Source organism: Gopherus flavomarginatus, chromosome 12, assembly GCF_025201925.1.
Source record: "Gopherus flavomarginatus isolate rGopFla2 chromosome 12, rGopFla2.mat.asm, whole genome shotgun sequence".
Taxonomy (NCBI): Eukaryota; Metazoa; Chordata; order Testudines; family Testudinidae; genus Gopherus; species Gopherus flavomarginatus.
This window is the reverse complement of record NC_066628.1, coordinates 26,168,697-26,181,767: the sequence shown is the minus strand read 5'-3', so window position 1 is coordinate 26,181,767 and position 13,071 is coordinate 26,168,697. Positions and strand designations below refer to the sequence as shown.

Below are 13,071 nucleotides of genomic sequence, written 5' to 3'. Positions count from 1 at the left end.
GGGCCACCATCTGATGGGGTTCATCCAAATTCAAGTACAGGCAGCTCTTCTAGTGACTATTGAATAGAGAGGGTGAGAAATGATCTAGGGAAAGAAGGAAAAAGAAGTTAAAAACACACAAAGACAGTCTGAAATCCTGGAGGCCAGGGAACTGAAATCGCTTGGTCCATTGGCTGTGCTCCTTCACTGGTGCTGGCTGCCTACGTACTTTGGTATCTCTAGGACAGGCAGCAGGTAGAATTCCAGGACTGATGGATGACATGCTGTTCCACTTCAGAAAATCCTGCCTTCCTCTTTTGCAAAATCAGCAAAAGGCTCTTATGAAGGGCTGTTGTTTTACAAACTAAGGAACATGTTTGATATGCTGCAGATAAAACACAATCTTTTATTTATTCCCTTTGCAAAATTAGGAACACAGCATTGTTTGTTATACAAATATGCAACATACTTGCATGATTTGTCCTTTCATGAACATGTGGAAAATTTGGCAACAGCTTGGCTCATCTTATCCAGTGCTCCGTGCATTTCAGTCTAGTATGTATGGGAAACTTCAGAGAAGATTGCCTTGTTGATCACAGCAGAAAACAGGCTGTATTTTCAATTAAGAAGGTCATAGTCAAATTCTACCCTGCTTTCATTCTTGTAGACTATGGATTTAAAAAGTCATAAGAGAGTGCAGAATTGTGGACCCATTGTATAGTATATTATATATCACCACGACCACCAAAACCCAATCCTTTTCCCTAAAAAAAACTAGCAAACCAACCATTATTTAGATTGCAAACTCAAGCGCTTTAAAGTTAGGGGATGCCAGATTGAAGGTAGCTCTCAGAGCCTTCATTGGGCCCTTTATACTATGTACTTTAAAACAGTGTTTAATTACATGATCACATATTTTTTCCTCAGTGGGTTTTCAACGGGGTTTAAATCTAGAAGCTTCAAATCCCCAGCACAGACTTTTGCTACTTGAGCTAAATGAGCAGTAGTCTGGTATCTGTGGCCACTAGAGGACATGCTACATTTGCCAGTTAGTTACACAGCTATTAGTGACAGAGGTGGAGTGTGCCTGCATAGCTAAGCACAGATTTGGTGCATTTATTCTGAAATGCAATGTGATGTGAATGAGATGTGATTTTGGGACCTACGTTCTTCTATCGGCAGTTATCTTGTGCTGCCTTTCTGTTACTTTATTTGTGAATTGGATGAAAGATACGCAGGAGTATGGGGCAGGGGTATGGGGTCTTGGTCAGTAATTAAAGCTGGGAACAGGAACATGAACCCTGCTAGGAGAAGTGAGGCCAGAATCCATGTGTGACGGGTTGGACCCCCCTTCTGGGATGCCACTTGATGTGCTAGGGTTTAACTGAGCCTCCCCTGCTCAGTCAGCCTGGGTTCCCTCATACTGCTTTGCTGGAATAGGCTTTCTGGCCTCTTGCAGCGCACACACACAGGTAGGGCCATTCTGTGAGAGGGCTCCCCCAGCACTCCCTTCCCCCATGTTCCCACTTTCTTTAAACAGCACAAACCCAAAGGTTTTATGAAATTCGCCTGCTCCCTCAATGTGGAGGGAGATAAACACACAAATTTGCCTGCCTCCCCCCCCATTAGAAATTACATAAACTGTATTTTACTATGAACAAGCAATATGTTTATTAACTACAAAAAGTGAATTTTAAGTGAATATAAGAGCGAGAACAAAGCAGATTACTGAGCAAATAAAACAAAATACTCAAGCTAAGCTCACTACACTTAAGAAACAGGATACAAAATGTAATTTCTTACCCTAAATAATATTTTAGGCAGGTTGCAAAGTTTCTGTGGTTCAGAGTTCCAGTTATATTTCTTTTCCGACTGGACCCCTGTCTGAGTCTGGACATCCCCCCCTTTGCCCGCACCTTCCATTCATGTGGCTTTATCAGTCTTCCTTCTTGGTCAGACAGGCTATGGAGAGGAGGAGTCCTGTTCGCCTTCCTCCCCACCCTTAAACAGGATTTACATAAGGCAGGAATCCTTTGCTTCCCAAATTTGTCCCCCCCCCGTTCCTTTCCAGTGGAAAGTTACAAGAAGTCCCAGGTAATGCTTAGCAGCAGGTGACAAGACCACTTTACTGTAGTGTCACAGTTACACGCCTCCCAGGAGGGAGAGAGATTAGTATCTTCGTGTTTTTGTTGTTCCTTCAGGATGGCTCATCAAATTTGATGGCCTGTCATCTGGTGGGTGTCTTCCCAATACACACAGAGTTGTAATTGTTACATTGTCCATATTTCTAAAGTTAGATACAGAAATGATACATGAATACAAATTGGATAATTACATTCAGTAAACCATAACCTTTCCAATGATACCTTACAAGATCCATCTTGCATAAAGTATATCTCAGTTATGTCATATTCATGTCATAAGCATATTTTTATAAAGAATATGGAGTGAAACATCACACCATGGATTGCAGCAAAGTGCATCATCCCCAGAGTCAGAGAGTCTGTTCTGTCACATGGGGGAATGTGGCAAATCGTGTGACTGAATTACCAACATCAGAGGGTTATAGAGGCTTGGAACTGAGTCTCTGTGTGAGAGAGTAGGGGGGTTGGGAACCCATGTGTGAGCACTGCAGCCCTGACCTGAGAGTGCAGAGGGGCTAGTTTTGAGGTTCCCTGCCCAGTAAATCCCAGCAACAAGAGTAGCCACAACTCAGCCAGGTGTGAGAGTGCCTGCCCTGCCCTGCCCGTCTCTCCTTAGTGTTGCCCTTCTCCAGACACTGAGCTCTGACACAAAGTTTATGCTAATTAATACAATGAAAAACTTGATTTTGTGCCAGCTCAGATTGCATCAGGACAGCCTCTCCCTGCCACCCAGAACCTTAAAAGCATGGAAATAAAAAGAAAAGTCTCCAGCATTCCTTGCTGCTGGCCCATCACCCCAAATGCAGTCACAGCACTCTGCAAAACCTTAGCTCCGACCTCATGAAATCATAGGACTGGAAGGGTGTGACAAAGTGGGGATTTTCCCTTGTTATCTTGTAAGTGAGTCTTACTGTTGAGCCTATGTGAGTTGTACTGTTTTGCATGAATACTGTGTGTGCCTCAGTTTCCCTGTGTGCTGCACCAATACCTCGGTGGTGGAAATAAGGGTATGTGACTTTGGCTGAGACCTCTGAGGTAGGTGAGGCTGCTCCAGCTGCCTGTACATATGCTATGACCGATGCCCTTTGTAACCTGAGACCCAAGAGGGGGATGCAACCAGGTGATGACCACATGACTCTTTTCCCGGAAAGCGAGACAAAGACGAGGAGGAGCAAAGGGGAGGCGGGGTGGGTCCTGAGGTCAGGTTGCTGGAAGCTGGCATTCTTCTTGGGGGGACTGGAATAGGGGGAGTCCAGGGCTTCTGGCCCAGGATTCCCCAGGATGGACTTGGCTGAAAGTCACTGATTTCTGTGATAGCAAGCTCTGTTCTGCACTGTGTTCCTGTGAGCTAATACACCTTCTGTTTTACTGGCTGGCTGAGAGTCACATCTGATTGCGAAGCTGGGGTGCAGGGCCCTCTGGCTTCCCCAGGAGCCCTGCCAGGGCAGACTCGCTGTGGGAAACATACGGTGTGGAAGGGGATACTGAATGCTCTGAGGTCAAACCCAGGAAGGTCAAAGCTGCATAAGCTTCTTGCCCTGGCGACAGTATGCTCAGAGAGAGGAGGCATGCTCCCCCAGAATCCTGACTGGCTTCATATGGAGTAGTTCCAGAGCATCACCTGGTGACTCTGTGACACAGCTTTGACCTTCCTGGGCCTGACCTCAGAGCATTCAGCATCCCCTTCCACACCGAGCTGATGAAAACCAAAGACTCCCTGCCCAGAACTCTCCTGAAAGAGAAGAACCTAGCCCCATGGTGCAACACAGCAGAGAAGTCCATTTTGCAATCTGGCAATGGCCAGGGTGGGAGGGCTGGTACACACTGAAGATTGGCTTATTTCATTTCAGGCAGTGAGAAAAACACGTTTTACACTTCTGCATTTAAAACCCATGATGATCTGTGATGTATGTTGCAGTATGCTATTTTCTCTGTGTGTCTTTCACCTATCAAAGGAGAGGGCTAACTGCGGGCCAGATCTGACCAATCAGGGCTTTTAATCTGGCCTATGGGATTGCCAGCCCTATGGGGCAGCAGGGCGAAGGTAGGCTCCCTGCCTGCCCTGGCCCTGCACTGCTCCCAGAAGCGGTCGGCACCACGTCCCTATGGCCCCTGGAGGAGGGGCGGGGGTTGAGGGCTCCATGTGCTGCCCTCACCTGCAGGCACTGCCCTCTGCAGCTCCCATTGGCCAGGAATGTGGAACCCACCAATGGGAGCTTCTGGAGTGGTACCTGCAGGTGAGGGCAGTGCATGGCGGAACCACCTGCCCCATCCCACCCCACCCCCAGGAGCCACTGCCAGACGTGCTGGCCACTTCCGGGAGCGGTGTGGCACAGGGCCAGGGCAGGCAAGGAGCCTGCCTTAGCCCTGCTGTGCACCATGGTCACCTCAGAGCCACTTGAGGTAAGCAGTGCCGGGCTGGGGCCTAGACCCCGAACCCTTCCTGTATCCTGCACCCCAACCCACTGCCCTGAGCACCTTCCTGAACACCGCGCCCCATCCCACACCCCGCACTCCCTCACGCATCACAAGCCCCTGCCCCAGCCCTGCATTCATGGCCCTGCATGCAATTTCCCCTCCCAGTTGTGGCCCTCGGACCAAAAAGTTTTCCCACCCCTGACCTATCAGCTCAGGTGAAGATGGGGGTGCTATCCAGGCTGCTGAGGGTATTGAGGAGGGGGCTTCTACCTCTCATTATCAATTCATGCTGCCTGGCCCCTGCTTACAGTTCATTCTCTCCCCTCACTCTGTACATGCCTGTACACACACACACATGCCCATGTACATGCACCCCTTCACATACATGTAGACATACAGACTCACACCTACCTGTACATGCACACACACTTCATACAGAAAGAACTCCACAGCTCAGGGCAGGCAGGCCCCTCCCATACCTAAAACCCCTAGTCTGCCGGGCAAGAATCCTGCATGGAGCAGCTCTCTTCACCCCCTCCCCACTTAAGTGGCGGTGCTGAGCCCTGGAAGCCCCTTTCTGAGGGGCCCCTTAGCAGACCCCAGCCCCTGAATATCCTGGCCTGACCTTACATTTTACATTGCTCTTCTCCCTTTCTCTCATCTGAAAAGAAAGGGCATTCTGTGGCCAGTGCTGTTTGTCTGAGTGTCTGTGCCTTGCATTGCCCAGCCTCCAGTAGCGAGTTCTGTGCCTTCCAAGCTGTTTCTCTGGCCTGGCACATTGGGCACTTCCTGCTTAGCTATCATGGAGTGGTGACGTCTATGCATCTCCCTCACACATGCCAATAGCCAGGGCTTTGCCTGGCTTTCATCTAACTGTAACCCTTCTGCCCCTCTGAGTTGGCAGCAACAAGGGCCGGGTTCAGTATCCATGGGTTCCGTTTCAATAACACAATGCAAAATTGGCTCGAGCCCCCACCCAGTGACATGGGACAATTACATACCACCCGCCCCGGGCGCCTCTAGGAGGCAATACTTCCCCACTTGCAAGCACGGAGTCTGAGTGTAGCAAAATCCTTTTAATAAAGGAGGGAAACAATGCGGCATCACATTGGAGAAACACCACAAACAGGATTATAACACAAACCATAAGCAAAAACCCACCTCCAAGTACGTTTGGCAATGGCCTTTCCCCCTTAGGGTCTTAAGTCCAATCACTCCAAAGTCCAACAACCCAAAAGTCTCTGGTTAGTGCCACCTCAGAGTTCAAAAGTTTATCTGCAGAGTTTTTGCCCCCCCCCCAAGCCTGGGGGGGGGCACACACAGGGTGTTAAGGGGCACCTTACGTGGGTCAGGGCCAACTGCTCTGCCTCTCCGTGGAGTTCTGCTGCAGCCTTCACCACGACCAGCTCCACTACACCAGCTGTGCCGCTTTTCCAGCCGACCCGTGAGCTACTCCAGCTGTCCCCACAAACTGCTCCACTCCGCTCACTGTTCCATGGGCTGATCCAATATGCTGCAAACTGATCCCCTCTGCCAGCTGCTTAGCGATAGAGTTTCAGGCTCCCCCACTAGTTAACACAGCACTCAGTGATCTCAGCTCAGTAAGCTTAGCTCTTTTAGTGATTTCAGCTTGTAGTAGGGGAGCCTCGGTGCTGGTGCACCACTGGCCCAACATGAATTCAGCTCAGCAGCCTCTAGATAGACTCCTAATGGAATCAAAATTAGCTCTACTCTTTGACAGTGGAGAGGGGAGGATGTGCAATTGGTGTTCCAGGCCCTCAAAAGGGGCCCATACCATCAGGTACACACACCAGTCCCCAATCTCTCTCCTTTCAATGGGTTTTGGCACCCATGTCCCTTGTCTAGCAAGTGCTACTTAATTGATATTGAGACATCTCTATCATAAAGCAGTCTCATAGTTCCTCATTCACGTAATCAGGGTGACAACACTTTATTCCTCCTGCCCCAATAACAAAGAAATGGGGGATCCCAGAGCTGTCAAAATAACCATCCCAAGCTGCCGTGGGCTATGCTAGGTGGGGTGGGTGTGCCAATGCAAATACCTGAAATTCCTTTCCACACTCCTCATAATTCACCACCTGATGTCAGGGTAGTGCTTATCCTGACTCTGCTTACATAACTCCTTGCTGTCGGCACTTAGTCTCTGAGGAAATGAGAACTTGACAAAGATATGGTGTCACTTTTGGGGAAGGTAATTCTGGTTTCATAGGCAAATTATAGTACAGCTCTTTTCAGCCTTCAAAACATGGCAGAACCTGCCCATTGGGAAAGCGAATATTATCCTGTCAGCCAGTTCCAGCACAAACAAGGTTCCTGTTCTCCCATTCAGGCTTAGCGTCCTGGCAACGTTTGTGATTGTCTGTCAATGTTACCCATATGTCCCAGTGGCTGTGCTCTGGCAGGGGATGGGGGAGTGTCAGCCTGCTGGAATGCTCATTGTCTGTAGCATGGAATGTGAGGAGTCAGGCACTTAACCGGAAAGAACGAGAACTGCTACAACACATTCATATTTAGAAAAAGCTTTATGAAAAGATCTGTAATTTTCTGTAGGGATTGGAACAGCTCCTTGGGAAGGGACAGGCCCTCGCCAGTACAGCCAGCAGTCTCATGGGCATTCCTGGTGCCACCCCTCAAAGGCTGACCCGGACTAACTCCTGGATCGGATCTGTTGGACCTTGGAACTATGGGGCCCCATCTCGCCACCATTCTGCGGCCAGAACTCCCCCTGGGTCCTGTCTGTGCAGTGTCTGAGGAGCTGGTCCGATGGGATCCTGTTATGGTTCAGTTTTCCAAAGTGGAAGGCTCATTTGTTGCTGCAGCAGGAGCTGCTGTAGGGTGGCCAGTTCTGTACAAAGTCCAGCTACCTTGAGCTTGATCCAAACACGCAGCGTCTCCCTTGTGTGACATTTAGAGGCACCCTGATTTGTTATACCCAGTGTTTCATGTGGAAGCTCAAGTAAGGGAGAGAGGATCCCATCCCACGGTCAGTCCCCCCAGCCACACGCTCACTCAGTCCCCTCAGCCTCACACTCCGTCTCTCCAGCCCCAGGCTCAGTCCCTCCCTGCATTCTTAGTCCCATGCCAGTCCCCACAGCCTCCACTGGAAGAGGGGCCTATATTGGCTCTTCTGTGGCTTCTCTGTGGCCTAGTATAGCTGTGGTGGGGGTGCTAGAGGAATGCAAAGATGGAAAGAGGACTCAGGTGAGATCGGTCTCTGGCCAGGTGCTTCATTTCTGATGTTATGGAAAAAATCACAATTGCAGATTTGCTCACGTCATTTTCTCCCCATCTAAACTGAACCAGAAGAGCTGCTCCCTGCACTGGTTCCACGCTGCACCAGCGGGCTCTATGGTTCCGATGTGCAGGGCGGGTGCAAGGATGTTTCGCGCCCTAGGCGAAACTTCCACCTTGCGCCCTCCCGTGCCCCCGCCCAGAGACGCTGCCCCCGCCCCATCTCCCCCCTTCTGCCCTGAGGTGTCCCTCTTGCGGCAGCTCCCTACCCCCCACCCTCCGCCCTGAGGCTCTCCCCCCGGCACCCAGCTCACCCCTGCTCCGTGCACGAGCACCCTGAGCATACCGTGGCTGCTTCACTTCTCCCGCCTCCCAGGCTTGCAGCGCCTAAGCGGATTGGCGCCGCAAGCCTGGGAGGCGGGAGAAGTGAAGCAGCCATGGTGTGCTCAGGGAGGAGGCGGGGCAGGGGTGAGCTGGGGTGGGGAGTTCCCTTGTGTGCCGCCCCCCTCCCCCTTACTTGCTGCAGGAGGCCCTCCCTGCGCTCCCCTGCCCCAGCTCTCTTTGCCTAAATGCTGGCGGTGACCGGGGCAGCCGAAGATCTGGCTGCCGTGGTCGCTGCCGAAGAAAATGGCGCCCCCCAAATCCCAGTTCCCTAGGCGACTGCCTAGGTCGCCTAAATGGTTGCACCGGCCCTGCCGATCTGGGCCCTCCAGTCTGCATGTTCTGGTTCTGTCTGGCTTTAGATGTCAAGTGCTGATTCTGCCCCCTCTGACACAAAGTGAAATGAGACTTCAGGAAGCTACTAGTTTCTTTAAGGTGCAGCCTCTCACAAGCACTGTTGAAATTGTGAACTGGAAAAGGTGTTTGACAACGCCCAAGTTCACTCCCAGCTGGGAAGAGCAGGAATCCCTGCTTTTTACACCCACTTGCTCATGGCTGACTGGCTGGCGGTAAGCCAAGTGAGGTGTAGGCTGGGGTGGTGCCTCCAGCAGTGTCTGGCAGTGGACACTGTTCAGGACTGTAGGCAGCTGTTCTGTCTCTGCGAAGTGTTGCACATGCCTGCTGGCTCCTGAGACACAAATGTGTCCAGTTTGCTATCTGGCTTAGGTTACTGGCTGCATTTCTGCACCCCAAGCAGCCTGTATATTCTCTCCAGTGTGAAGAGTCAACTAAAAACTCAGTTGTTCTGCTGGAATATCAGGAAATAAATGTCCCCAGGCTGGTTTGGATTGCAAAAACCATTGCCTTGTGAGGCATTCAGAAGTTCTTGCATACATAAGCTGATGGAAGGAATGTGTGTGGGAAGAACACATCTGTCTGAGGCAGAAGGTGACTTGGCTGGGTGCTGATGTTTGGATTCAAACTTGGGCACGTCCCTAGATACTGTGGATCTTTTTGGGGGCAAATCCAGGTAAGCTTGAACTATTTCTGGTTTCTCTTTTATTTTCCTGCTACCTTGAAAGTCACAGTGAAATAAGAAAGAACCTGACCAGTGGATGCACCATTTGTACAATCATTGCCGAATTCCTAGCTGGCACTATCTGAGCCCAAAGCAGGGAGCATGGTACTATGCCCACTGTGTTACAGGACGGGGGACTGTATCCTGGAAAAGGACATGGGGTTATGGTGGATAATCAGCTGAACATGAGCTCCGAGTGCAACGCTGTGGCCAAAAGGGCTAATGCAATGCTTGGATGTATAAACTGGAATCTCGAGGAGCAGCAGAGATGTTATTTTACTTCTGTATTTGACACTGGTGCGATCACTGCTGGAATCCTGTGTCCTGCTCTGGTGCCCACAATTCAAGAAGGATGTTGATAAATTGGAGAGGGATCAGAGAAGAGCCACAAGCATGATTAAAGGTCAGGAAAACATGCCTTATGCTGACTGAGCTCCTTGAGTGTATCTATTTAGTTTAACAAAGAAAAAGTTAAGGGGTGACTTGATCACAGTCTGTAAGTACCTGCCTGGAGAACAGAAATTTGGTAATAGAGGTAATGCATCCTACGAAGTGGGTATTCACCCATGAAAGCTCATGCTCCAATATGTCTGTTAGTCTATAAGGTGCCACAGGACTCTTTGCTGCTTTTACGGTAATAGAGGGTTGTTCGGTCTAGCAGACAAAACTGTAACTAGATCCAATGGCTGGAAGACATTGAACAGTGAGGGTAATTGGCCACTGGAACAGTTTACCAAGAGTCTTGGAGGAGTCTCCGTCACTGACAATTATAAAATCAAGATTGGATGTTTTTTCTATAAGGTCTGCTCTAGTTCAAAGCAGGGTGTCAGCTCAGAAAAATTCTGGAGGGTGGAGGAGGGATCTAAACTAGATAAATAAAAAAGGTGAAGGGTTAAGAGTCAAGTCAGGGCAGAGCACAAAGTGGAGGACATAATAGAGCCTATAGACCTATGAAAAGGTGGGGAGGGCAAACCAAAGTCTGGGGACAACTGCCCCCTTTCTCCATAATAAACGACACCCATAGTTCAAAAAGCAGTTAATTCACTCTAGCTTGTGTTATGCAGGAGGTCGGACTAGGTGGCTTTTCCAGCCCTACAATCCACGAATCTATGGAATGGGAAGGGAGGAGGGGCCAGACAAGGGGATACAGTGAGGTGGCCAGGCGAGAGGAACAGGAGGGGAGGCGGGGCCAGCTGAGGAGGAACAGTTGAGGAGGAGTAAGCGGGGCCGGCTGAGGAGGAACAGTTGAGGAGGAGTAAGCCAGTGTGACTGATGTACTGACTCCCCTGATGTACTTTGACACAATTGATCCTCTTAATGCAGAGAGAATCTCTCGTGTGCTGGGTGGGGCTGTCCTATGCCAGTGTCTGAATGCTGGATGCAGAGCAGTGTGAGACTGGACATCTGCCCAGGATGTGGAAAAGGGCTCTGCTCTGTGATTGAGGTGACTAGGTCTGCATGAGGCCCTGATTCAGGATCACCTGTAAACACATGCTTGCGCCCTTCCCTACTCAGGAAAGCACTGAGGCTTAACTTTAAGCATATGCTTAAGTGCTTTTACAGTGAATGGTGCCTTGCTCAACTGAGTCTTATGGGTGTGAGTGTACAGCGTGTCTGCATGGTTAGGCCATCTGGGTCAGCAGTGTTGGGAAACTGGCAGTGTTCTCCAGTTGTGTGGGTGGCGGTTTCAGCTGGAAGATGTTTGTCAGCATGTGAAGGGCTTTCCTGCTGTTGCTCTGATATGATACAGCCGTGATACCTCTCACATTAATCAAGGAATAATGCTCTGGAAACCTTGTCCACCCTGTACTGGATGAGTCACATGATTCTGACAAGCAAAAGTGTATATTGCTGCTGTTTACTGTTCCCGATTGAGGTCCAGTTAGATCAGGGGTTCTCACAAGAAATTTTTGGTGGTTTCACAGTGTGGACACCAACTGTTGCCGGTGGTCGCTCTGACAATTTTTCCTAAAATATTCAATTAACTTTAGGAAAAACAAATAAATATGCATATATACATGTCCAAATCGTAATTTATTCATATAGAGTTTTTTCACAGAGTCAATAATAAAAATAATGTACAGTTTTCTCTGTTCTTTACTGGACCTAAACAGAATAAAAACAAATGTGTTTTTGCATGTTCTTGTCCATTTTTGTTGTTTCTTTTGCTTTTTTTGGTTGCTTATTTTTTTAAAGACTTGCTAGCTAGTAAATCTGTTCTGTAATAAATGATATTTGTATTTTGTTACTATCACTTTTCACAGCAGCGGACTTGTTAGCTAGCTGGGAGGCAGTGAAAAGTGATATTAATAAACATACAAATATCCTTTTTCACAACAGACTTACTCAGCCCTGGCAGGCTGGGGGACAAATTAAGCCCTGGATGGGAAGGTGGGTAGCAATCAATGTTCCCTCTAATTTTTTCCCTCCGTGTGCGGAATACATTTTATGTGCACTGAGGTAGTGTGTGAGTGTGTGCCATCAGTAGAAACAAAAAACCTAGATATAATATATATATTTTAAAAGTTTCCATAGGAATAATTACTCCAGCCAGGACAGGTTAAGCATGTTAGAACTCACTACTCAAAGAATTAAATTTAAGTGTAAGAGAGAAATAAAAATTATGAAATGCATAGACCAGTCAAAAAACTAAAATAGCACACGTTGAAAAAATAAAATTACAGAGAATATATGTGCAAGAAGTAACAATAATACAAGTATGTGTTGGGAGGTGCGTGTGAAAGACTGTGTTTGTGTGTGTGTGTGTGTGTGTGTGTGTGTGTGAGAGAGAGAGAGAGACACACACACACAGAGAATGTGTGTGTGTGCTGGCTGCTAGGAAGTTTCTGAGAGACGCCGTGCGCTGTCTCTTTAAGGCACTCATTGAAAGCTTTCCTGCTCCTGAGCCCTGTCCTCCCCACCCCTCTCTGTGGAGAGGGAGAGACAGAGAGTGTGTGTGTGTGTGTGTGTGAGAGAGAGAGAGAGAGAGAGAGAGAGAGAGAGAGCGAGCGAGCTGTCTACTGGGGAAGTCTCTAAGAGACAGCGTGCTGTCTCTTTAAGGCACTCACTCACCGCCCAAAGGCTCCTTCAGGTCACAGTAACTCTCTCCTGCTTTGAGTCCTGAGCCCTGTCTCTTCTATCCTGGTCCGTGGAGATGGGGTGCAGGGGAAGGGGGACACCCTGACATCAGCGTCTCCCTCCTCCCCATCCCGCTCTGCACAGCCAGCGGGAGGGTCCTGGGAGCAGCTGCAAAAGCAATGTGGCTGCAAAGCAGCAGGGAGAGGGGCACCTGAACACAGGCTGCTGGATGTGTGCGGCTCTGCAAATCAAGTGTGCTGCACTTGAATCACTCCTGGGCTTTAGTGTGACCATGCAGCTCAGAAGGAACACAGGTGGGTGGGTAGGCAGCGGGGGGTGAGAGGTGAGCTTGGGGCTGGCAGTCACTGCCACAGTGCTGGGGGATGGCATGGGTTCACAGCTGGAGTCCGAAACGCGGTGGCTGGGGGGTCAGAGCCCACTGCCACACAGCTGGAGCCTAAGGCCAGAGGAGGCAGAAGGTTGTGGGGTGGGTGAGCCTGGGGCCATAGTCGGGGTGAGGGCTCAAAGCCTGGGGCCAGGGGATGGAGCCCACCACCACACAGCTGGAGCTTGCTGCCTGCCACCTCAGGTCTGAAGCCCAAGCTCCACTGCCTGCCTGCTCCATCAGTGTTTGTGGCTCCAGAGGGGAACAGGGCCCTGTTGAGAGCTCTGGGGGAGGGGCCATTGCTTTGTCCCCCTCCCGCACCCAGGAGGCTGTGGCCGCACGAAAAGCCCCGGGTG

General features: G+C 49.7%; 1 protein-coding gene across 8 annotated transcripts in view; it reads left to right on the top strand.

Annotated features, from left to right (window-relative positions):
- The window catches only part of GAS7 (growth arrest specific 7), a 255,175-nt gene that overhangs the window by 120,303 nt on the left and 121,801 nt on the right, over positions 1-13,071 (top strand). The window contains exon 1 of one of the 8 annotated variants that reach the window (XM_050919758.1): positions 8,875-9,204. The exons of 6 other annotated variants lie outside the window; for them this stretch is intronic. Coding sequence is in view for 1 of the 2 variants with exons in the window: in XM_050919757.1 (XP_050775714.1) it covers positions 9,646-9,655 (10 nt within the window). In the remaining variant the exon portion in view is untranslated. Of the gene's footprint in view, positions 1-8,874; positions 9,205-9,226; positions 9,656-13,071 lie in introns of those variants that run through there. One more of the 8 variants, XM_050919757.1, reaches the window with a different exon arrangement.